General features: G+C 50.0%; 1 protein-coding gene across 1 annotated transcript in view; it reads left to right on the top strand.

Moving 5' to 3' along the window:
• Nucleotides 1-17,087, top strand: part of FSTL1 (follistatin like 1) — a 79,567-nt gene extending 62,480 nt beyond the window's left edge. Inside the window, exons 3-11 of the mRNA XM_054163743.1 lie at nucleotides 711-815; nucleotides 2,019-2,148; nucleotides 3,316-3,348; nucleotides 5,562-5,692; nucleotides 9,274-9,392; nucleotides 10,131-10,243; nucleotides 12,146-12,256; nucleotides 14,994-15,091; nucleotides 16,113-17,087. Coding sequence (XP_054019718.1) covers nucleotides 711-815; nucleotides 2,019-2,148; nucleotides 3,316-3,348; nucleotides 5,562-5,692; nucleotides 9,274-9,392; nucleotides 10,131-10,243; nucleotides 12,146-12,256; nucleotides 14,994-15,091; nucleotides 16,113-16,157 — 885 coding nt within the window. The 3' untranslated portion in view covers nucleotides 16,158-17,087. The remainder of the gene's footprint in view (nucleotides 1-710; nucleotides 816-2,018; nucleotides 2,149-3,315; nucleotides 3,349-5,561; nucleotides 5,693-9,273; nucleotides 9,393-10,130; nucleotides 10,244-12,145; nucleotides 12,257-14,993; nucleotides 15,092-16,112) is intronic.
• The last annotated feature ends 8,651 nt before the right edge of the window (nucleotides 17,088-25,738 follow it).

The raw sequence follows: 25,738 nt of genomic DNA, 5'->3' as shown, positions 1-25,738 counted from the left end.
TCATGATTTTCTGGGGCATGATGGTGCTGGGGTGATGGTTGGAGCTGATTACCTTAGAGGTCTTTTCTAACCTTAATGAGCCTATGATTTGCTTTGGATTGCACTTCACGTCTTGACCTCCTCTGAAGGTCCTCAGAGGAGTGAACCTTACTGATTCTATGGTTTTAAGTGTTTAACCCGTGGAGGCAACAGGTCATATGGTTTTGTAAAGGGTTTGGGGTGGTTGTTTTTGACAGAGACATTATCTGGTGCCTGATGGCAATTTCCTCTCCCAGGTTGGTGTCACACCTTTCTCCAGGGTTATGTTTGCCTTCTTAAATACCTTAAGCAGAGACATTTCTGCTCCCTACCCTCCATGGAAAAAATGTTGAAGACAGCAGTCCTTGACATGAGCAAATCATTCTTGCCATTCATGCTAGACTTTCTTTTGCTTATGTTTGCTCCATCTGTCCTTGGTGATTGTCTGAGAATTACCTTAAGGAAGCTCTCTGTTGCTGGGGCTATAGCCCTAGCTCTTGTGTCTGCTCCTTGTTGTTCTCTGAGCTGTCCACCTATTGCAGTCATGTCTCTCTTGTTCTGTAACCTGTGCCTTACTGCCTTGGTTCTCTTTGATCCACTCTGCAGGGTAAATGTGTCACTTTTTCAAGCCATGTTGCTGCTGTTCTGGGTAACTTGAATCTATTTTGTGTCTCTTACTTTGTGTCTTGCAGGAAGAGCCAAGGAGCAAATCCAAGATCTGTGCCAATGTTTTCTGTGGCGCTGGGCGGGAGTGTGCAATGACTGAGAAGGGAGAGCCAACCTGCCTCTGCATTGAGGTATGGGGCCAGCACAGGTTCTGTGGGAGCAGGGGTCACCACCATCACCTTTTAGCTGGGTTTCAGTTGCTGAAGGATCCCATGCTGGATTGAGGTGTTGGAGTAGCTGCTAATTCACAGTGGCTCTTCAAACAGCAGGGCCTTTTCCAGTGTGTGCGTGGGAACAGCCCCACAGGGTAGGTACTGTCTGGAGCCTGCAGCTGTGCTGCTTGCTCAACTGCCTTGTGTCTTCACAGGAGACTTGGCTGGAGGTCTTTTGTTGGGAAAGCCCAGTAGGGTATTGATATGCAGCTGGCTTTGGAGGGCACTCTGGGGAATGGTCTGTGAGCTCCAAGGCAGCCTGCCCTCACTGGGGTCTTGTTTGAGGAGGTTTACAAGCACCCTACTAAAAATCAGCTTTTGTAACATGGAAATAATTGTGGTAGAGTGCTGGGAGGATGAATAGCTGCATCCAGCAGGGAGTCAGATGATTAGAAGAGCCTTTCCCAGATGTGGAGACACAGTGTCTCCCTGCTCCATCCTGCCCCATGCTTTCAAACCATTCCTGCCTGGCTCCTGGGATTGTGCCTGTGGCTCTTTGTCTCCACTCCTCTCAGAGCCTGCAGTTCTGCTGCAGCCATCCTGGGCACTGGAGAGTGAAATGCCCCATTAGCAGGAAGAGAGTCTCACCACGCTGGGCAGGCTTGGCCAGACTGAAAGGGACAGGAGAAAGAAACTCACAGCCTGAACAGTAGCACTGAATTCTCCCTCTTGCTCATGACTGATGGCTTCTGCATTTGGTTACAGAAAGGTGGGCAGAGCCTACAAAGAGATGCACTAGAGATGAGCAAGCAGAGATGCACAGAAGCGATTGACAGAAACACCTCCAGGCAGGCACATCCATGGCACCCAAAGAAGCAGCTGCAAGATTACTCTCACTCTTTATGCTGGGCACTGGTTTCTCCACTGGGCTCTGCTTTCAGGAAGAGTCATGGTGGTGGTGGTCACAGAGGCTGGGGTAAAATGAAGCCTTTGAACCCTCACCCATAGACTTCCCCCTGCAGGTTTTTCTGGGGTGACGATGGGTGGCTTCAACCCGTTTCAAGCATCTCTTGGGCCAAGGGGACTGTGCCAAGGGCTTCTGTTGAGTTGGGCTAATGCTGGGACTCACCTAGCTGTCCTGAAGAGGCAGGTAAAATGGTGTCTTCTCTGGCTCTATCACAGAAATGCAAACCTCACAAGAGGCCTGTGTGTGGTAGCAATGGCAAGACATACCTGAACCACTGTGAGCTGCACCGGGATGCCTGCCTCACTGGCTCCAAGATCCAGGTGGATTATGATGGCCACTGTAAAGGTAAGCATGGTGATGGGGGCCAGCTGCAATCAGAGAGGAAGAATCAGAAGCCAAGCATGATGGCAAGGCAGAGGCCTCACCAGCCTGGGGTTGCTGAGTGGGGTAAACTGAGCAGGCCTGAGAATGAAGACTAGGTTCAACCAAGAGTCCCAAGTCGCCAGGCAAGTTTCTGCTGATGAAACGGGTCTGAACTGAAGCCATGAAATCAAGTGTGGTGATAGTAACCAGAATCAGGCCCAGGGCAGTAACTGCCAGACAAGTCTGGAGGGATGCACTCTATAGCAGTTCTGAGATCAAGGTGGGAAGAGTCAGAACCTAGAAAAATAGTCTTTGGCAGGTATTGGAATGGTTTCAACAGGGCTGGAGACAGACATACCTATAGCATAATCCCAGGCAAGGACTAGGGGCTGAGACATTGGTTGAAATGGAGCCACTGGGCTTGTGGGTAGAGAGTGTAGGTAGTCTGGATAGAAGCCCAAGGTGAGGTTGGCAGGGTCATTAAAGCCCTCATTAGGGTACTCAGAACCCTGACACCTTGGTCACGGTGGGACCCTGGAGCTACTGTTTCCCAGGGTTTCTGGGAGGGGGGCATTCAGGAGAGCAGGGCAACTTCGTGCTCCTGCCTGCCTCTGAGCTGGTGGATTGAGGCAGGCAGGTGTCTCAGTCTCCCTACTCAGGAAAGGTCAGACTCTCAGGATAAACCCTCAAAGCCCATACTGCCATCTGAGTTCATGAGGGACCACAGGAGCTTCAGGAGCAAGGATTTTGCCTCAGCAGTGGGTCTGTTGAGCTTACCCCACACCAGCCACAGAGTAAAAACATGTTTCCTTATGTTCAGACAGAACTTCATGTACTTAAGTATGTGCCTGCTGCCACTTGCCCTGTCACTGAACACCATGGAGAAGAGCCTGGCTTAGTCTTACTCATTCCTTCCCATCAGACTTCTAAACATTGATGAGATTGCCCCTGAGCCTTCTCCAAGCTAAACAGTCCTCAGTCTGCCCTTGGGCTGACAGATGTTCCAGTCCCTTAATTGTATATGAGGCCCTCATGTTTCCAAAGACTCTTGGGTTCCTCTGCTTTGGCCCAAGCAGCACCTGGGGTGGGAAGAGGTTTGTGTTGCTTCATGTTTCATCAGGAATGTTGTCTTCTGTCTTTGATTAACAGAAAAGAAGTCTGAGAAGCCAGCTGCAAGTCCAGGTGAGAAGCCATCATCTTGCTTGCCTGGGGATTCTATGCATTTGGGAAATGAGTTGGGGGGAAGGTCTGCTGGGGGATGTGCACAGCTCTGTGTAAAAGTCATGCCTCTGCTCTGGCTGTAGCAGAGTCTGAGTTGATAAATCAGCTGAAATATGATTGCTCAGGTCTTTACACCTTGGTAACCTTTCAGAGTTCATACATCTTCACTGTGCTGGGCTGCCTCAGGGATTCTTGAGCATGCATGTGGAACAATACCAAATGTGCATCTAGGAGCACAGGCTTTGCTCATCACACAGACTGAGGGAAGAGACACTCTTTCATTAAGGGTGGTTGTAGCCAGGAGTGGGTTGGTCTCTTCTCCCAGGCAACCAGCACCAGAATGAGAGGACACAGTCTCAAGCTGCACCTGGGGAAGTTTAGGCTGGAGGTGAGGAGAAAGTTCTTCCCAGAAAGAGTAATTGTCCATTGGAATGTGCTGCCCAGGGAGGTGGTGGAGTCACCATCCTTGGAGGTGTTCAAGAGGGGACTGGACATGGCACTGGGTGCCATGGTTTAGTTAGTCCAGAGGTGTTGGGTGACAGGTTGGACTTGAAGATCTTTGAGGTCTTTTCCAGCCTCATTGATTCTATGATTCTATAATTCATATAGTTCATTGGGGATCTAAGACACAGTAACTGTGGAGCTATGTCCCTAACTCCAAGAGCATTCTTTTGAAAGGAGACTTTGTTTCAGGAGTGATTAACCAGTGGGTGTAGAGGCAGAGAGACAGCACTGTGTCATGAATGGGACATTGTCTGGGGAGTCAGGAGTTGTAGCTCAACCACCTCTCCCATCAGCCAACAAGTCTTTTTGAGTTCCTGTGCCTGCTTTCTCCCCTTATGCATTGCCTTGTGTAGTTAGCCTATAAATTCTGGGGCCATGGTCTGTGCTTCATCAGGGGATCCTTTTTTCCATCCATGGCCTCTCACTGCTGGAGCTGTACAAGCATCAGCTTCAGCTTCCTAGGACGTGAGCGCAAACCCTTGTACAGGCGTAAGGGAGAGCACAATGTCAGGGCATGGCCACCACCTCAAAGTAGTTTCAAGGAAGTTCACATTGAATATGCAGAATCCCTTCAGGTTTTTCTTCATAGAATCAATAAGGTTGAAAAAGACCTCAGAGATCATCAAGTCCAACCTGTCACCGAACACCTCATGACTGCTAAACCATGGCTCCAAGTGCCCCTCTTGAATACCTCCAGTGATGGTGACTCCACCACCTCCCTGGGCAGCACATTCCAATGGCCAATTACTCTTCCTGGGAAGAACTTTCTCCTCACCTTAAGCCTAAACCTCACCTGGCACAGCTTGAGACTGTGTTCTCTTGTTCTGTTGCTGGTTGCCTGGGAGAAGAGACCAACCCCCACCTGGCTACAACCTCCCTTCAGGTAGTTGTAGAGAGCAATAAGGTCTCCCCTGAGCCTCCTTTTCTTTCATCTGTCCATCCATTTGCAATTGTTACTCACAAGAAGGTCCTTAGTGCAAGTGAGACAAATACACAGCAATTCCCTTTCTGGCTCCACTAGCCTCTGGGCAGGGCTGACAACTCATGGAAGCCAGATCAGAGGTGTCAGTTTTGCTTCTAGACACACAGTTCAGTGTTAGCATACAGGGTGATACTCACTGAGAGAAACCTGTTACCGTGGAGAGTACTGTGAACAAGTCCAACTTGACTCCCTATTTCTGATCACAGTGGGCAAGTTAGGGCTTTGAAGAAATGAAATCTCCTGAGATAGCAAGTCTGGGGGCTAGCAGCTTGCTCAGTCTAGTCTCTGCCTTTGCAGAGGATGGAGGGTTTGCTACTTGAAGGTAGTCTGGGCATGCTGCCGGCAGGGCCAGTCGGTCACCTTTTTCCATGTATCAGTTCAGACCAAGAAGAGTCAACCCTGGGCTGTTATTCCACAGACTGATGGTGGGAAAGCAGAAGGGACTTGGCAGGAGTGTCGTTTTCTGGCCTTGCCACACGGTGTCACCCACAGCCCATCCACCGCTCGGTGCGCAGCGCCTCTGCTTTCATCGGCCTGTGGCACGTCTCCAAGGATGGAGCGGCCTGCAACCCGCCATCAGGGCTGCCTCGCTGCTGCTTTATTGCCAGCTGGCTGCCTGTGGTCTCCCTGTCAGCTTCATTCCTCTCACCCTTGCTTTTCCATTCTGTTACACCTCCTCCCATAACAGTCGTCTGCTACCAGTCGGACAGGGACGAGCTCCGGCGCCGAGTCATCCAGTGGCTGGAAGCTGAGATCATTCCAGACGGATGGTTTTCCAAGGGCAGCAACTACAGTGAAGTCCTGGACAAGTATTTCAAGGCAAGTAGAGAGGTGCCTGTCTCAGAGAACGTTCCTTGTCCTGTCACTGTAAAGCAGCTGTCACGCCCCCAGCCAAGGAGCTCCAGTGCCTGGTGCGCTTGTCAAGCCGTGGGCCAGAAAGGCCTGGTGTGTCCTGCAGCGTGATGTGGTACAGGCTGCCTGCAGCAGCTGATGATGGAGCCACTGACATGGCTGTGGGCCAGCCCTTCCCTGGGGAAAAGGAGGACAGGTTGGGTTTGCCTCTGGCAGCAGAGAGAACTGTCTCACGGGAGAGAAGATAGCCAGAGGTGAAAAGATGAGTGAAAGTGCTGGAAATGCAAGTAGGAGGAGCAGGAGGCTGGAGCAGAGGCTGCTGATCCTTTGTTCCAGGCAGTCCCAAGGCCATGCTGAGGGCAGATAGGGGATGCTTGAGGGCTTCAAGCAGAATATTTGCTTGCAAGGAATATGTCCCTGTTGTGGCCAAGAGCTGGCAGTTACAAATGCTCTGCAGAGAAAGCAGAGCCACCCATGAGTCTCAAGCCCTGCAATAATCCTGTTCTTCTTCCCTCCTCCCTGTCAGTCTGCTCATCCCCACCCCCTTTTGTAAGCAGCATATCACAGCTTCTCCCATGCTTCTGCCACATGCACTGCTTCATCCCTCCCCTTCGTGCACAACTCCTGAGAAAGACTTCAGAGCATTCAGAAAGGAGCTGAAGGAGCAGGTGGGGAAAGGGGGAGAGTGTTTAAATCATAAGCTGTTGACAGTGAGAGATTAATGGTGCCTGACAGGAGTCAGCGCTGCAAGCAAATTTGCCATGGCAATGGCACCCCCTGGTGAGACAGAGGAGCTGGTCCCCGGGCTCCAGAGAGCTGCTTTGCCTTTGTAGCCATTCATGCTGCTCCTTCTGTGGAAACCCACTTCTGGCCTACTGCCTCAGGCACCCCCACTAGCACCTGCCAGCACCAGAAAGCTGCTTCTGACCTGCAAAGCAGAGCTACTCAGTCTCTTTCCCTGCAAGCATCTCCACTGAGAACCTCTCGAGGCTTTGTCATGAGCCAGCCACAAGCTTTCTCCACCACCATGGCACAGCCTGGTCACCTCCACCATCCCCATGCCATCCATGCCCTGGTGTCAACCTGTGGCCATAGATCAGAGACAGAACCTCATGGGGAGACCTTCTTGCTCTCTACAACTGCCTTAAAGGAGGCTGGAGCAAGGTAGGGGTCTGTCTCTTCTCCCTGCTAACAAGTGATAGGATGAGAGGAAATGGCCTCATTCCTCCAGGGGAGGTTTAGGATTGGATATTAGAAGGAACTTCTTTACTGAAAGGGTTTTCAAACACTGGAACAAGCTCCCCTGGGAGTTAGTTGAATGCTCATCTCTGGAGGTGTTTCAAAGATGCAGAGATGTGGTGCTAAGAGACATGGTTTAGCACCAGCCTTGGCAGAGTTAGACAATGGTTGGTCTCCCTGATCTTAAAGGTCTTTTCCAACCAAAGCCAATGCTGTGATTCTGTCTGTGCTTTCTTTACTGTCCCCTGTTTCCTGGAGCACTGATCCCAGACAGAAGTGGGTGAAAGTTTCCATGACAAAGCCTTTCCTCAGCCCAAAGGGGGAATTTCCTTCTCTGGGGGGTGATAATCCACCTCATCAACAACCCTTAAAGCTCTGAAATACTTTTAAAGCAGAATTCAGAGCTTGAAACAACTTGAGGTACATCTAAGAAAAGTAAACTTAAGTGGGTTCAAACACACACAAATTTGTTCAAGCACTGAAGGGCTGCTGTCACTTAAGGAATTCTGCCATGCCCAGCCCTCATTCCCACTCTGCAAATGGCCTAACTCCTGCCCTGCAGGTTATAAACACTGAAAGCAAAGATGTCATGAAGCTTTTCCCTTTTCTCCTCAGTGGGGAGGTTTGTATGTCTGTCAGTAAGCTGTTTCCCTCCTGGAAGCCTGACTTGGGTGGATCACTGGGATGTGGGTTGTACATCAGGCAGGCCATGACCTTGAAGGATGTTATCTGAAGATGAGTGAGACCAGCAGTGGGAACCTGCTCTGTTTTGAAGGGTCTCTGGGGGAACATGTGAATGGAGTGGAGTGGAATGGGAATGGGATGGGATGGGATAGGATAGGATAGGATAGGATAGGATAGGATAGGATAGGATAGGATAGGATAGGATAGGATAGGATAGGATAGGATAGGATAGGATAGACCAGGTTGGAAAATACCTTTGAGATCATCAAGTCCAACCTATCATGCAACACCATCTAATCAACTAAACCATGGCACCAAGCACCCCATCCAGTCTCTTCCTAAACACCTCCAATGATGGTGACTCCACCACCTCCCTGGGCAGCACATTCCAATGGCCAATCTCTGTGAAAAACTTCTTCCTAACCTCCAGCCTAAACCCCCCCTGGCACAGCTTGAGAGTGTGTCCTCTTGTTCTGGTGCTGCTTGCCTGGGAGAAGAGTCCAACCCCCACTGGCTACAACCTCCCTTCAGGTAGTTGTAGACAGCAATAAGGTCTCCCCTGAGCCTCCTTTTCTCCAGGCTAAGCAACCCCAGCTCCCTCAGCCTCTCCTCATAGGGTTGTGCAGACCCTAGCATTGAAAGGCAAGAAATCTGGCTTGAGTCTGAGTCATTAAGGGAGCTGCAGCCACTTCCACAAGGAATAGCAGGACAAGAGGCTTCCAAGTCCAGTAGAAGTGAAACAGGTTAGTGGAGCAGTTAGATGCTGTCTACAGTGTGCAGAGGAGTTTTCCTAGCCCAACAGGTTTTGGCTAAGCCACATGGAGGTAACAAGAGGCAGTGTCTCTTCCAGCATTTCTGGAAGCACTGCATGAGGAGACAACAGTGACCTGCCCCAAGCCACACAGCAAAAATGAGCCAGCAGCAGTCTGTGTGCAGAATTCACTTTCCCCTCACTGCAATGCAGCTGTGTCTGAGGGGGCCCAGCAGTCCCTGCTGAGTGCCCAGCACTGTGGTATTGACATCTCCAAACAGGAAGGCAAAATGCAATTACTTCTTTGGCAGTAGAGCCAGGGTTTAGGGGCTAAAAATCCTGGTCTTCGGTGCCAGGAGTCCTGTCCAGACCTTAAGAAGTTGGTGGTGAGGTGCTGTGCTGTTTGATTAAATTGTTTCTTCTTTGGGATCAGCTGAAAATTGCTTCCTGTGATTTCCCCTTTTGTCACTGTCACAGTCCAGGCAGAGCTTTGGATTTACACAGACTGGAAAGCTGACACCTCCTTGAATGCAACTGGCCTGCTTAAAAGCAGGAGGTATATAAGAAGGCTAAGAGCTGGCTGGAATAAAAAGAAATGGGGTTAGAGCCATAAATCAAGCAGCAGGAGGTGAATGAGAGGCAGTGTATTTTATCAGTGAGAGCAAGGCTGGGTTCCCATCTCCCAGTTCTGATGCTAGCACGGAAATGTTGCTGGTTTCCTCTGAGCCTCTTGTTCTTTGTGCAGAACAAGGATGATGCAGCCTGTTTCACTTGAGCCTCAAAAATGCTAAGTACAAGTGGAAGAGGGAGAAGGGAAGGGGTATCCTGAACTGATAAATCAGCCCCTCTCCCATCCTCCCATCTTACCCTGCAGAGCTTTGATGATGGGGATTCTCGTCTGGATTCCACTGAATTCTTGAAGTTTGTGGAGCAGAATGAGACTGCTGTCAACATCACCACCTACATGGACCAGGAGACCAACAAGCTGCTCAGGTGGGCAATGACCAAACAGGAGGCTAGAAGGGCAAGGGGCCAGATGTGGTAGAAGGAGGGCCATGAAAATCCACTCATGGAAAGCATCACTTAGGGCTTGCACCAACAAAGACAACTGGGTGAAGTGGCTTCTCACTCAGTTAGGTGTGAATACCACCAAAAGGAGCAATCCCACCCCTCCCTTTCACATCACTTGTATTCCAACCTTCTTTTGCCTTAAATCTGGTAGGTGTGCAGCCAGCAGCTGAGTTGGGTGACAGAAAACTTGCCTATAAAATTTCCTGATAAATTAGCCAGGTCCAGTGCAAGAAAGGCTGTGGGGAAACACAGCCCATAGGCAGCTTGTAGTTGGTGCTGGTGCAAGCACAGCATAAAAATACAGTTTGGGAGGTTTCCCTTTTCTCCGTGGGTGAGACAATGAGGGGAACAGGCTGCTTGTGGTCAGGCTCTGCTTGCATCTCTACCCATGGGACAGCATGGAGATGTCAACAGTTTCCTCTTGTTGCTGTTCTGAATATCCCCCCCCACTTCCCAGCCCTTTGCCAGACAGGGTGATTTTGTGACTGTTTTTCCTTCTCTCTGTATCCATTGAGGTTTCTGTACACAAGCCACTTCTGCCAGGCATCTCAGAGCTTTCCTAGTTACTACTGGTTTCACCCATCTGTACCATGAAGCCAGTAGAGCAGGGATCAGCCTAGTGCAGCCCTGTGTAGGACATGCCTGTGTGTTTCCTTTCAGGGGACTCTGTGTAGATGCCCTCATCGAGCTGTCAGATGAAAATGCTGACTGGAAGCTCAGCTTCAACGAATTTCTCAAGTGCCTCAGCCCATCCTTCAACCCACCAGAGAAAAGTAAGAACTCCTCACTTGTATTTGGGAATGACAGGGGCCCTGCAAACAGAGCAAATGGAAGAGACCAGCTTTGGGTGACACATTAGATGCTGCAACTCCACTCCCAGAGACAATGTTGCTACACACCTAGCTCCCATCTGACTGCACCCCTTGTCCCTGCATTGTCAAAAGTACTGCTTTTTCTATCCTGGAGCTCCAAAAGCTCTTCTAATGAACAAGAGTTGGATTTTAGAAGCAAGGGTATAGGTCAAATGGGTATGGGCATGCTTGGAAGGCCAAGGCTTGTATTTAACAGTGCAGAGATGAATCACATGAGGAGTTCACGTCTGGATAACTTAGGAGCGTCAGAACAAAGTCCTGCTATGCTCTGCCTTTCACACAGAGAGCCTTCCTGATGTTCATCTCAAAGTTCACTATCCTTCCAAATCCTGTTCAGTGTAACAGTTAATGTGGAAGCAACTTAGTGTTCTGCTGAGCAGGCATGCCTAGCCATTCATCTAATTGTCTCCTCAGGGGGTGCCAGTCCAGAGGTGCCAGATTTACATCCCACTGTGGTAGCACTGAGGAGCAGGCAGAAGCATTGCTTCTCAGGGAGTATTCACCTGAAATCTCTATGGCCTGTGGGAAGCTGCTGCACCTCCCCCAGAGAACATGATCAGCTGGTTTCCACTGAGCACCAGACATGGTTTGGGGGCCTGGACTTAAACATATAATAGAGCTGTAAGAAGAAATGTGAGCTGAAATGAGAATCCTTTGGTTCTTTACTCTCTTTCTCAGGGCAACAGCAAACACACAAATCATTTGCCTAACTCCCCACCTGTAAGAGGAATTGTTTCAGAGTGACCAAAACTTTTACTCTGTGGATTCTCTTCTAGATATAGCAAATTAGGAAATTCAAATCCAGTACTGAGGCTTCATTGGGAATTGAAATGTGTTCTTTTCAGGAAGCAAATTTAAGCCTTTGACTTTCCCAAAGTATTTTTTGGGGCTGATTTCACACACCCAAACCAGCATGAATGTTTCAGTCATCATGAAACTGCTGGTGGTTAGGAATGGAGTAGAATGGAATGGAGTAGAATGGAATGGAGTAGAATGGAATAGAATGGAATGGAATAGAAGAGAATAGAATAGAAATTAGAACATAATAGAATAGAAATTAGAATAGAATAGAATAGAATAGAATAGAATAGAATAGAATAGAATAGAATAGAATAGAATAGAATAGAATTAACCAGGTTGGAAAAGACCTTCAAGATCATCAAGTCCAACCTATCACCCAACACCATCTAATCAACTAAACCATGGCACCAAGCACCCCATCCAGTCCCCTCTTAAACACCTCCAGTGATGGTGACTCCACCACCTCCCTGGGCAGCACATTCCAATGGGCAATCTCTCTTTCTATGAAGAACTTCTTCTAACATCCAGCCTAAACCTCCCCTGGCACAGCTTGAGACTGTGTCTTCTTGTTCTGGTGCTGAGTGCCTGGGAGAAGAGACCAGCCCCTGCCTGGCTACAACCTCCCTTCAGATAGCTGTAGAGAGCAAGAAGGTCTCCCCTGAGCCTCCTCTTCTCCAGGTTAAGCAAGCCCAGCTCCCTCAGCCTCTCCTCACAGGGCTGTGCTCCAAACCCCTCCCCAGCTTTGTTGCCCTTCTCTGGACACCTTCCAGCAACTCAACATCTTTCCTAAACTGAGGGGCCCAGAACTGGACACAGGACTCAAGGTGTGACCTAACCAGTGCTGAGTACAGGGCAGAATGACTTCCCTGCTCCTGCTGGCCAAGGGAAGGATGAATGTCTTTAAAACCTTGTACCTGTCCTCTCTCAAGGTATCTCCAAAGTATGTTGTCTTTTGTCTGCTCACTGTCTGACAGCCACTGCCTGTATTCTGTTCCTCTCTAGAGTGTGCCCTAGAAGATGAAACCTATGAGGATGGAGCAGAGACCCAGGTGGAGTGCAACCGCTGCGTCTGTGCCTGTGGGAACTGGGTGTGCACTGCAATGACTTGTGAGGGTCTGTATGCTCTCCAGACAATCACTCTCTTTGGCTTTCCACAAAAAGGAGATGTGCTTTCTGTCTTTCTGAGGGCACCAGCTATCCAGATTCCTTCCCTCTCAGCTACTCTATGGGTGGTATTTATATCGCCCTCCTGTGCTTTAGGTTGGCCAAACCCAAACTGGTTCTGTTCTAGAGGTCAGAGAAATGTGTAACTGGATTGAGAGCTTGTTGTTTGGATTTGATGTCATGAAAAGTCAGCAGCAGATCTTCCAGACCACAGCTATTCTGCATCCAGATGGCTTGGGGCATGTGCAGACCAAAGAGGTCACTGTCTGCAGCCATCCATGCAAGTGTGAGCAGGTCCACTTTCCTGTATGTGTATCAATATCCTCAATGCATCTGTACAGCAGGAGCTAGAGTCCTGTTTTACCCCAGAGGAGAGATACCAGACTTCATCCAGTAGGCCCAAGAAACCACTTCAGCTCCTTGCTGTAAAAACTGTAGAAGAAAATAAGAGCAAGGGAGATGAAGGGAGGTGGTGATCACAAAAAGGTTCTCAGTCTGTCCATTCTTCTTCTGGAAGGCACCTATGTTACAGTTGTGAGAAGTCATGGTGGGGTCATGAACACCACCTCTCCCTTCTGCCTTCTGACAGGCAGTCCAGGGCCAGTGGAAAGCCAGATTTACCTGGCCTTGGGAAATCTACAGGTCCTTTGCAAGGAGTCATGCCTGCCCTCCCAGCACTGCACTGTGTTTTTTATGGCTTTCTTCCCTAGAAGCAGAGCTTTGCGTGGGGTTTGTTTTCAGTGCTGTGCAGAGGCTGTCAGCAGTACATTAGTTCAGATCTATAGCCAACAGTTTGGGCAGAGGAAAGAGGGAAGCAGGAAGAGGTGTTCTTCTTTGGGATCACCTCAGCCCAGACTTCACTGTGACAGCAGAAACTCACCTCAGAAAAGATAACTTCAATACTGATAGAGCTGCCAGTGGAGCTGTGGGTAGGGCCCAGTGGTTAAGCAACTGAATGACAGACTCTTTGTGCTGCCTCCTGAGAAACAACCTTCAGAGTTGGTATGCAACTCCTGGTCTTACTGCCTGCTTTGTTCCCTGCATCCTCAGCAGAAGCACAGAGTGGGCTTGACTTTGTGCCCATGGCAGAGTAGTAGAGAGGTTAGAGGCTATGTGTTAGAGAGGTTATGAAACCCAAGATCATGACTGACGTCATTGACCTGGACGTGAGCAAAGCACCACATCCAGATCACCAAGCTGGTGCAGGATGGGTTCCAAGGATGGACCATTCAGTGGATGAAGAACTGGCTTGATGGCCATACCCAAAGGGTGGCTGTCAGTGAGTCCATGTCCAAGTGGAGGCCAGTGACAAGTGGAGTCCCTCAGGGATCAGCACTGGGACCAGGCTTGTTTAACATCTTAGTTGGCAACACGGACAGTGGCATTGAGTGCACCCTCAGCAGGTTTGCTGACAACACCAAGCTGTGTGGTGCAGCAGACAGGCTGGAGGGAAGGGATGCCATCCAGAGGGACCTTGACAGGCTGCAGAACTGGGCCCATGACAACCTCATGAGGTTCAACAAGACCAAGTGCAAGGTCCTGCATCTGGGTGGGGGCAATTCAAGCACCAATAAAGACTGGTCAGGGACTGGCTTGAGAGCAGCCCTGAAGAAAAGGACTTGGGGGTGCTGGTGGGTGAGAAGCTCAACATGAGCCAGCAGTGAGCACTTGCAGCCCAGAAAGCCAGTCACATCCTGGGCTGCATCAAGAGAAGCATAGCCAGCAAGTCGAGGGAGGTGATTCTCCCCCTCTGCTCCACTCTGGTGAGATCCCACCTGGAGTACTGCCCCCAGTTCTAGAGCCCCTATTAGAGGAAGGATGTGGAGGTGCTGGAAAGTGTCCAGAGAAGGGCCACAAGGATGAGCAGAGGGCTGGAGCACCTCTGCTGTGAGGACAGACTGAAGGAGTTGGGGCTGTTCAGTCTGGAGAAGAGAAGGCTCCGAGGTGACCTCATTGTGGCCTTCCAGTATCTGAAGGGGGCTACAGGAAAGCTGAGGAGGGCCTTTTGAGGGTGTCAGGGAGTGATAGGACTGGGGGGAATGGAAAAAACTAGAAATGGGTAGATTCAGATTGGATGTTAAGTAGTTCTTCCCCATGAAGGTGGTGAGACACTGGCACAGGTTGCCCAGGGAGGTGGTAGAAGCCTTGTCCCTGGAGGTTTTTGCAGCCAGGCTGGATGTGGCTGTGAGCAACCTGCTGTAGTGTGAAGTGTCCCTGCCCACGGCAGGGAGGTTGGAACTGGATGATCCTTGAGGTCCCTTCCAACCCTAACAATTCTATGATTCTATGATTCTAATCAGATCAGACACCTCATCAAGAGATATCTCCCTTGAGCAAAATTACCTCTTTGTGAGGCATCAGCTATCCTTCTTGGACAGCACTGAGCTTCCATTTTTTCCCCTAATTATAGGTGCTTCTTCAAAATAATACTCAGCCTCTGTGGCTTTATTATTTGTATTACTTGGGAGAGAGAGATGGGGACAAACTGAATATCCAGGTTCTGAAGTCCCAGGCAGCCAAAGGTCCATTTTCTTTCTAGAAACCAGTCCATACCTTCTTCCAGCAAGGCCTCCCTAAGCTTAAGGAATGCAGTAGTCAACCTGCCTCTTGTTGTTCCACTATGGCTCAGGCTCTGAGATTTGTATCCCCTGTTTGAGATAACACTGAACTCCATTTCTGTTTGCAGGGAAGAATGAGAAGATACCTGCTCAGAGACAGCAACCTAATCAAGATCTGACTGAGGAGGAGCTGGCTAGATACGTTCAGGAACTGCAGAAGCATCAGGTTAGTGTGGGAAGCTCTGCCTGTACTAAGCCTCTCCTTGCTAGTGGAGCTCCTTCTAAGGCTCTCCTTGCTATAGGACTTCCTTCTGCTTCTGTCACTTCTGGTATAAAGGGGGAGCAGAGTAAGGGGGTGTGGTGGTTTGAGCCTTAATTGGGATTTAAGAGCTCAGATGGGGGCAAGGCTGAGAATCCCTCCCCTGCTCCCCCCTCTTCTTTCCCAATTGAGAGGAAAAGAAAGGGAAGGAGCAAATCCACCAGGAAATAATTTGCAGTTGCTTTGCAAGTAGAGAGGTAAACATTTTCTTTAAACAGTATATATATATAAAAACAATACCAGGAAGGGTTCACAAGGGTAAAGAACAAGGATGGATGGGGAAAAAAATATATGTATATACAAAACCAGTCCTTTGAAAAGGCATAGATGTAGCAGGGAGGAGGAGGACCAGGCCTGACTGCGTGGCAGAGAAGCAGGAAGCCAGCAGCAGTCCTCTCATCCAGGCAAGGCAGGAGCCAAAAAGAGAGCCAATGGCTGCAGTGTCTTCCTTTTTATAGGCTTACTGGACAGGGAGGGGGAGTGGAACAGACTAACCCAGTTCCCCAAGGGGAAAATGCCCTCCAGGGAGAGCAAGGCTCTCACAAGCCCTCCCTGCCCTGCTTTCAGGATGGGTGTAACCCATCATAAGGGGCATCTCTGTTGCCTGTGGGATGATAGGTTGGACATGATGATCTTGAAGGTCTCTTCCAACCTGGTCTATTCTATTCTATTCTATTCTATTCTATTCTATTCTATTCTATTCTATTCTATTCTATTCTACTCTACTCTACTCTACTCTACTCTACTCTACTCTACTCCTATTCTATTCTACTCTACTCCTATTCTATTCTATTCTATTCTCAATACAGGTGTGAGGCTTTGAAGTGCAAGCCAGTATTATCACCTCTTGTGGATGGACCAAAGGATACAGGGCACTGTCGGTTCCTGTGTCAGTGTAGAGCCTCACCTCTGTGCTCTCTTTTTCTAGGAGACAGCTGAGAAGACCAAGAGAATGAGCACCAAGGAAATGTGAGGGGCCTCCACCCTGGAGGAGCCCAGGAGGATGGGCCCAACCTGATGCCCTGTCCTCCAGTGCTGATCTCAGTATGTGCAAGTGTCTGCTACGCTTGCCCAGTCACAGATATTTACATTGTATAGCGATGGGTTATTTGTTTTGTAATACACAGAGAATGGGGCCAGAAAAGGGGAGCAGAGCCCACCTGTTCAGGGAGCTTCACTGCTGGGGCCTTGGAAGGCTGGGAGGGAACTGCAGCAGCCTCTGGGACTCTCTCAGAGCAGACAGCTGCTCCCTCCAAGAGCTGACATAGATTTGTTGTTCCCCTGGATTTGGGGAAAGGATGGAGGTCACTGCTGGATAGAAAAGGGGATCTTCAATCCATACATCAATCCTTGGCTGCAGAAGTACAGACCCAGCAGTTTTGTGGCTGAGCACATGTGCTGCAGGCCGTAATTGGCCTGCTTACCCTCCCCTTTGGTTCAAGCTCCTCAAAGCTGGTCAGCCTGGTGTGACACCTGGAAGTTGTGGTGCCATGCTGCTGGTATGAGTCCAGCACGTTCCTCCTTGCGCTCCACCATCCTGTCCCCAGCAGTTCCTCCTGTACATTGTGGGCTCTAACACAACATGGTTCCTTTTGACCTCATCTCACTCTTACTCTCCTTGCCCCCTCCTTAGAGGTGCTATCATATTTTTTTCTCTTATCACATTCACATGCTGACTCCCCTTTTTGTTTTGTTGTTTTATTGCTTTATTTCCTAGGGTAGTAATTCAGCTTTTGTATGTTTTTGTAGCTCTAGCTCCTTCATGGAAACCCAGCCTGTGGGGTTTTGTTGTTGACAGTGCTGTGATGCCCGTGCACAGTTTGTATCACACCTGTGCTCAGCCACCACAAACACCACGAGCAACTTGTGAGCCCTGCTCTACAGGGTGTTTCTCAGCTGGGGACAAGCATGGGAAGAAGAGGCAGAGGTGTATTGTAATTAGTTTGACCAGGCACAGATCAACACTGCAGCTCTCTAGATCTTGCTCCCTTAGCTAGTATTGGCCATGTGGTGAGGGTCCGTGCTCATGCCTCTCTAAGTTGCCCAGAAGGAAGTGCCAAGCAGTCTAGAGACAGAGGAACCAGACAATCCCATTAGGAGGGTCTGTTAAAAGGCTCAACTACACAGAAAGCTGTTTAATTGGAGTCTGGGCTGTTAGCCATCACCTTAGGCTTTCCATCTCCATCTGGGATGAGGCAATAGGGTTATTCTTCGACTCCAGGTTCTGAGGTTGCAGTCAGGGCTGGAAGCCTCATTGTTCACACATCTTATCTTTGATTAGACCATCTCTGACCACCCTCACCCCCCTTCACTTCTGTCTGATATGTTGCTCAGACCCTTGGTCCTAGACCGAAAGGAAATCCTGGTTTGTTGACATTCACCTCTGTAGCCTCAGGCCCAGACAATTTTCCTCCTGCAGCTGTCAAATGTACTTCATACACTCCCACACCTGAGCATCCACTTTCCATGGTCCTTTCATACCCCTGCTGTGCATCCCAAGCAGTTGTGTTTGTGAGCAGCGTCAGCAGTTGTTGCCAGGTGTCTCGCAGTCTCTAGCACTTCCTCAAGTGAAACTCCCCATGCATCTGCAGAATCACGTTCTGCTTGAGTGAAGATCAGCAGGACTTTTGTCCCAGCCTTCCCCTTCTTGCACAGTGCCCTCCTTGGAGAGGAAGAATGAGCTCCTACCTAACAAGTGTAGGAAAAGGAGAAAGCTTGGTCCATCCCATGGTCTCCCATGAGCCAGATTTGTTAAAGGCTGTCTGGTCTTTGAGCTGTTTCCCTGATACGAACCCAGAGGACTTCCACTGACTTTGTCTCAGTGCCACATTTCCAGGGGGAATCATACTGCCATCCTTGGAGGTTTTGGCATCATACAGAAGGAGGTTGGTTCTTTTCCCATAAGGGTCTGAGAAGCTGTCACCTGTGAAGGTGAGAGGCATGAGACCATAGGAACTGAGGGTAATGTGGACAATGCTGCTCAGGGACTGAGTCATTGTGTTGTGGTGGCACTGAACAAACAGTGGTTGGTGGAATCAGGAGCACCCATTAGATGTACTCTCATTCCTTCCCAACAGGATGAGTGGAACAGCTTCATGTGCTAGATGTGAAGTCACAGGAACATTGTTAATAAATGTTTTGCTTTATTCCATCCCTGCTCTGAAAGGTAGTTTGTGCCTCCCAGCTCACTTTGTTCCAGCTTGGATCATTAAAGTGCCTTAGAGAAAACACAACAGCTTGCCTTAAAGGGTGGAGATAACATTTTATTGTCCAGTCAGGAAGATCTCCAACTGGGAGAAGCAGACCATGTGCAGGAAGGGGAGGCAAATCCACAGCTGAAGAGCTTCTGTAAGATGCATTATGCAGTATGTTCTGTAGTCCCCTTCCTGTGGATGTGTGGTCGATGAGGAAGGCTGCTGGGGACGTGTGTGCTGGCTTTTGAGGTTTGCAGAGCTTGCACTTGCACTGGAGGCAAAGGGATGGACTGCTGTCTCGGGCAAGGTGAGCTGAGCTCCGTGACAAAGCCATACAGCATATCCTAGGACAGCCTGGGACAGTGGGATAGGATTGCAATGAACGTGCCTCTACCGTGCAAAGGGCTGCCAACATGTGAAGCCTTTTCCTCGTGCCCTCAGGGGACAGAGCAGCTGTGGGGATGGAGGCCAGTTTGAAGGGCTGTGGCACCCAAAGGGAACCGAATTGCCTCACCCCCCACACCCAGGGCAGAGGCAGCCCTGGGGCGAGCCATGCCCAGGCGGTACCCCGCAGCAAGCTGGCTGCTCACTGAAGTGCAGAACTGCAGCCATTGCCCTGGGGGACATTTGCTGTGCAGGCTGCAAAGGGCAGGGAAGGCTTTTTTTTTCCTTTCCCCTTTTCTTCTTTTTTTTTTTTCCCCCCCAAAAAGCCAAATGCAAGCAACAAACAAAGAAGTCAAAGACGTCCCACTCCCCCCTCTGTAATCCCTACGTGTGTGAAATTTATCAGTATTCTGTAGGTTTCCTTAGTGCACTTACTTTACTTGACTTTGTAATTGTTCTGAAGTGGGGGGGTGGGGAGGGGAGGGGTGTTGGATATTACTGCCAAATAAATGAAACCAAACCTTAAAAAAAAATAACACACTTGGGTTTGTTTCTCACAGGCTGCGTTCCTTGTTTTCCTCTTCAAAACGACAACAATCGCCGACCAAACAAGAAAGCCTCAACAGCAACAGCAAACAACCCCACACCAAAAGCACAAGCCAGCTGTCTTTCTGCACCTCGGTGCACAGGTCTTGATGGGTGTGACAGACATGAGGCACAGCTGCCTCTGGTTCACTGCTGGGGAGCCTGAGGTACAGCAGAGAGAAGTGGGAATGGAATGGAATGGAATGGAATGGAATGGAATGGAATGGAATTTGCTGTCTACAACTACCTGAAGGGTGGTTGTAGCCAGGAGGGGGTTGGTCTCTTCTCCCAGGCAACCAGCACCAGAACAAGAGGACACAGTCTCAAACTGCACCAGGGGAGGTTTAGGCTGGAGGTGAGGAGAAAGTTCTTCACCGAGAGAGTCGTTCGTCATCGGAATGTGCTGCCCAGGGAGGTGGTGGAGTCACCATCCCTGGAGGTGTTCAAGAAGGAATTGGATGTGGCACTTGGTGCCATGGTTTAGTCATGAGGTCTGTGGTGACAGGTTGGGCTTGATGATCTTTGAGGTCTCTTCCAACCTTGGTGATTCTGGAATGGAATGGAATGGAATGGAATGGAATGGAATGGAATGGAATGGAATAGGACAGGACAGGACAGGACCAGGTTGGAAAAGACCTTTGAGATCATCAAGTCCAACCTATCACCCAACACCATCTGATCAAATAAACCATGGCACCAAGCACCCCATCCAGGCTCTTCTTAAACACCTCCAGGGATGGTGACTCCACCACCTCCCTGGGCAGCACATTCCAATGGCAAACAACTCTCTCTGGAAAGAACTTTCTCCTCACCTCAAGCCTAAACTTCCCCTGGCACAGCTTGAGACTGTGTCCTCTTGTTCTGGTCCTGGTTGCCTGGGAGAAGAGACCAACCCCCACCTGGCTACAACCTCCCTTCAGGTAGTTGTAGACAGCAAGAAGGTCTCCCCTGAGCCTCCTCTTCTCCAGGCTAAGCAACCCCAGCTCCCTCAGCCTCTCCTCACAGGGCTGTGCTCCAGACCTCTCCCCAGCTTTGTTGCCCTTCTCTGGACACCTTCCAGCAACTCAACATCCTTCCTAAACTGAGGGGCCCAGAACTGGACACAGGACTCAAAGTGTGACCTAACCAGTGCTGAGTCCAGGGGCACAATGACTTCCCTGCTCCTGCTGGCCACACTGTTCCTGATGCAGGCCAGGATGCCATTGGGCTTCTTGGTCTCCTGGGCACACTGCTGGCTCGTGTTCAGCCAGTGATACCAGACAACTGTATCCCAAGACAAGTGATCAGCAGGTGGGAAACCACCTGCTAGAGTGAGAGGAGGAGTGTGGTTTATAAACAGGGAACCTGAAGGTCAGTAGGCTGTGGGAAGGGAAGTACAATGTGTAAGCATCTCCCAGTCAACAGGAGCTTGTCCGTTTGCCCACCTGTGGCAAGGGTCACCTTGTCATGAACTCCTGTCTGTGAGTTTGTATTTCAGCTCAGCATCTTGGGGGTCCAGCTGGGCTGGCCCCAGAAAGACAGTAGCATGGGAAAGGAGTAATTCAGGTGGGTAAGGGAAGAGCAAATAATGCCACCTTCCTGGACTTGTGCAAGGCCTTTAGCTCTGTCCCACACAATATCCTGGATTTGATGGATGGACCACTCTGGAAAAGGAATTGGCTAGATGGCTGCTATCAGAGTTGCAATCCAATGGCTCAGTGTCCAAATGCAGACCTGGGATTAATGGAGTCCCTCAGGGATTAGTACTGGGACTGGTGCTTGTCACTGACATGGACAGTGGGATCAAGTGTACCCTCATGAAGTTTGCCAACAACACCAACTTGTGTGGTGCAGCAGACACGCTGGAGGGAAGGGATGCCATCCAGAGGGACCTTGACAGGCTGGAGAGATGGCCCTGTGCCAACCTCATGAGGCTCAACAAGGCTAAGTGCAAGGTCCTGCACCTGGGTCAGGGCAGTCAGGCACAAATACAGGCTGGGTGATGAGTGGATTGAGCGCAGCCCTGCAGGGATGGACATGGGAGGGGTGGCTGATGAGGTACTTGACATGAGCTGGCAATGTGCACTGGCAGCCCAAAAGCAAACTGTACCCTGGGCTGCATCAAAAGGTGTGTGGGCAGCAGGCAAGGGAGGCAATTCTGCCCCTCTTCTCTGCTCTTGTGAGACCCCACCTGGAGTATTGCATCCAACTTTGGAGTCCCCAGCACAAGAAGGACATGCATCTATTGGAGTGGGTCCAGAGGGCCACAAAGATGGTAAGAGGGCTGCAGCACTTCTGTGAGGACAGGCTGATGGAGCTGGGTTGGTTCAGCCTGAAGAGGACTCCAGGAACACCTTGTGGCCACCTTCCAGTACCTGAAGGGTGGCTACAGGAAAGCTGGAGAGAGACTATCAGGGTCTGTGGTGATAGGACAAGGGGCAGTGGTTTTAAAGTAGAGCAGGTAGACTCAGATTGGACATTAGGAAGAATTTAAAGGTGGTGAGATACTGAGCCAGGTTGCCCAGAGAAGTTGTGCATGCCTTATCCCTGGAAGTGTTTGGCTGGATGAGGCTTTGAGTAGCCTGGTCTAGTGGGAGGAATCCCTGCCATGGGGTTGGAACTAGATGATCTTTAAAGTCCCTTACAACTCAAGCATTCTATTAAAGCTATAATCATTGGGAGACTGCTACCAAGATCATAGTATCATAGTATCAGTCAGAGTTGGAAGGGACTACAAGGATCATCTAGTTCCAACCCCCCTGCCATGGGCAGGGACACCCCACACTAGATCAGGCTGGCCACAGCCTCATCCAGCCTGCTCTTAAACACCTCCAGGGATGAGGCCTCAACAACCTCCCTGGACAACCCATTCCAGGGCCTCACCACTCTCACGGTGAAGAACTTCCTCCTCACCTCCAGCCTGAATCTCCCCACCTCCAGATGAACCTCCTCATCTTTCTGTGGTGGCTTCAGGTGGCATCTGTGGCTTCAGATGTGGCAGTGAAGTTGATGAGACATCAGGAAATGCTGTTGAATGTCAAGGTTAGCAAAGAGGAGGAAGATGCTTCCTTGACAACCAGCAGAGTTAGGTACTGGGAATAGACCAAGTATAGGTCATCCTGCCCCAAGATAGAAGAATTGGCTGGTGGTGACCCCCCTGAGGTCCCTTCTGTTTCTGACACAACCTTAGGAAGACAGGGCTGCATGCCTCATGCCATCTCTGCTGATCTGAAGGATGAAATGGCCTTCAATGGTGTGACAGAACAGGAGGGGATAATGGCTTACCATTCATATCTCCCATAACTATAATGAGCTTGGCCACTTCACTCTGGGCTCTCCTGTGCACGTGACAGCCCAACAGAAGCCTGCATCACTTTGGTTCACTTGGTGTGCTCCTTCCAAAGCTGCCTTAAAAAAGAAACCAAAACCAGACATTGCCTCTTAGATGTCACTTTTCACACCATATGGCCTCTTTAGCATGCACCACCTGCTGCACAAGCAGCCTGAATGGTGGTGTCCCTTGCCAGTCGCTGCTCAACTGCAGTGGGGCTGCTTCCTTACTTTGCTTTCTGCTGCTAGAATTTCCCAGGATGTTAAGCAAATGGAAGGAAGTGTCAGCCACGAGTTGAGCTAGATGGCACTATAAATACTTTGCCTTGTGCATCATGCATATTGCCAAGGGGAAATTATTTTGGGGTGAGAGAGAGGAAGAGCAGGAAGGCTGTTGCCTGCCTCTGGTAGAAGCCTGGTGAAAACTCCAGCCTGTCTGTGGAGTTAAGCACACTGAATCATCATAGAATCATAGAATCAATAAGGTTGGAAAAGACCTCAAGGATCATCAAGTCCAACCTGTCACCCAACACCTCATGACTACTAAACCATGGCACCAAGTGCCACGTCCAATCCCCTCTTGAACACCTCCAGGGACGGTGACTCCACCACCCCCCTGGGCAGCACATTCCAAGGGCTAACAACTCTCTCTGGGAAGAACTTTCTCCTCACCTCCAGCCTAAACTTCCCCTGGCACAGCTTGAGACTGTGTCCTCTTGTTCTGGGGCTGGTTGCCTGGGAGAAGAGACCAACCCCCTCCTGGCAATTATCAATGAGTTGCTGTGCTGCCTAACTACTGTGTGCACTTAAGCACTCCACTTTTCTCCAGCACTGTTAAGCTTCAAACTGAGAAATCCACTGTGGAAGTGGCTGATCAAGGCTCTGAGCTGCATTTGCAAGGTATTTATTAACTTGAATCCTGAAGATGGGAACAAACTAATCTGGTGCAAGACTCAGTTCCTGAACAAAATGGAACCAGTTCAGAGGACACAACTTTGGGAGAACACAGACATAAAACACTGCAGGAGGCAAGAGCAAAACCCAGGTGACCTTATTCTGGTGCTTACGTAACTTGTGCCACAAACTACCCTGATCCAGTTGAAACAGCACAGCCTGTACAAAGTGGGCAAAGTTCTAGTGAAAAGAAATATCTATACTGGTCCAGGATAGTCCCCCTGCAAGCCAGGAGGAAGTAGTAAGAGACCTGCTGAACCACTTGGATACTCATAAGTGTATGGGACCGGATGGGATCCATCCTAGGGTGCTGAGAGAGCTGGCAGATGAGCTGCCAAGCTGCTCACTGGAGAGGTCCCAGATGACTGGAAGCTGCCAACGTGATGCCTATCCACAAGAAGGGCTGGATGGATGAACCAGGGAATTCCAGGCCTGTCAGCCTGACCTCAGTGCCAGGCAAGATTATGGAACAGGTTATCTTGAGTGCAATCACACAGCACCTGCAGGCTGGCCAAGGGATCAGGCCCAGCCAGCATGGATTTAGGAAGGGCAGGTCCTGCCTGAGCAACCTGATCTCCTTCTATGATCAGGTGACAGCCTGGTGGATGTGGGGCAGGCTGTGGATGTAGTCTACTTGGACTTCAGCAAGGCTTTTGACACTGTCCCCCACAGCAAACTCCTGTCCAGGCTGTCAGCCTCTGGCTTGGACAGCAGCACTCTGAGCTGGGTTAGGAACTGGCTGGAGGGCCAAGCCCAGAGAGTGGTGGTGAATGGTGCCACATCCAGCTGGCAGCCAGGCACCAGTGGTGTGCCCCTGGGATCAGTGCTGGGCCCCATGCTCTTTAACACCTTTATTGATGATCTGGATGAGGGCATTGAGTCCATCATCAGTACATCTGCAGATGACACCAAGCTGGGGGCAGGAGTTGATCTGCTGGAGGGTAGAGAGGCTCTGCAGAAGGACCTTGACAGGCTGGACAGATGGGCAGAGTCCAAGGGCATGAGATTGAACACATCTAAGTGCCAGGTTCTACACATTGGCCACAGCAACCCCATGCAGAGCTACAGGCTGGGGTCAGAGTGGCTGGAGAGCAGCCAGGCAGAAAGGGACCTGGGGGTACTGGTTGATGGTAGGCTGAACAGCAGTGTGTGGCCATCAGTGTGCCCAGGTGGCCAATAAGGCCAATGGCATCCTAGGGTGCATCACAAAGACTGTGGCAAGCAGGTCATGGGAGGTTCTCCTTCTCCTCTTCTCTTCCCTAGTGAGGCTTTATCTGGACAACTGTGTCCAGTTCTGGGCTGCCCAGTTCAAGAACAGGGAACTGCTTTAGAAGGTACAGCAAAGGGCTACAAAGATGACTGGGGGACTAGCACATCTGTCTTATAAAGAAAGGCTGAGAGACTTGGGCCTTTTTCACCTAGAGAAAAGATCCCCTATGATGGGGGATCTTACTAATGCTTATAAATATTTAAAGGATGGGTGTCAGGAGGATGGGGCCAGTCTTCTTTCATTGGTGCCCAGTGACAGGACAAAAGGTAACAGGCACAAATGTGAATATAGAAAGTTCCAGCTAAACATGAGAAGGAGCTTCTTCCAGTGTGACAGGGCACTGGTAAAGGCTCACCAGAGAGGTGGTGGACTCTCTTTCTCTGGAGTCATTCACAACCTGCCTGGACACTGTCCTGTGAAACCTGGAGAAGAGGAGGCTCAGGGCAGACCTTATTGCTCTCTACAACTACCTGAAGGGAGGTGGTAGACAGGAGGGGGTTGGTCTCTTCTCCCAGGCAATCAGCACCAGAACAAGAGGACACAGTCTCAAGCTGCACCAGGGGAGGTTTAGGCTGGAGGTTAGGAAGTTTTTCCCAGAAAGAGAGATTGGCCATTGGAATGTGCTGCCCAGGGAGGTGCTGGATTTACCATCCCTGGAGGTGTTTAGGAGGAGACTGGATGGGGTGCTTGGTGCCATGGTTTAGATGATTAGATGGTGTTGCATGATAGGTTGGGCTCTATGATCTCAAAGGTCTCTTCCAACCTGGTCTATTCTATTCTATTCTATTCTAGTCTAGTCTAGTCTAGTCTAGTCTAGTCTATTCTATTCTTCTGTCCAACCCCTCTGCTGGAGCAGCA

The sequence above is a fragment of the Dryobates pubescens genome, chromosome 8, assembly GCF_014839835.1.
Source record: "Dryobates pubescens isolate bDryPub1 chromosome 8, bDryPub1.pri, whole genome shotgun sequence".
Classification (NCBI taxonomy): domain Eukaryota; kingdom Metazoa; phylum Chordata; class Aves; order Piciformes; family Picidae; genus Dryobates; species Dryobates pubescens.
The sequence above is the reverse complement of the archived record's forward strand: the minus strand, read 5'-3'. Positions and strand labels throughout refer to the sequence as shown.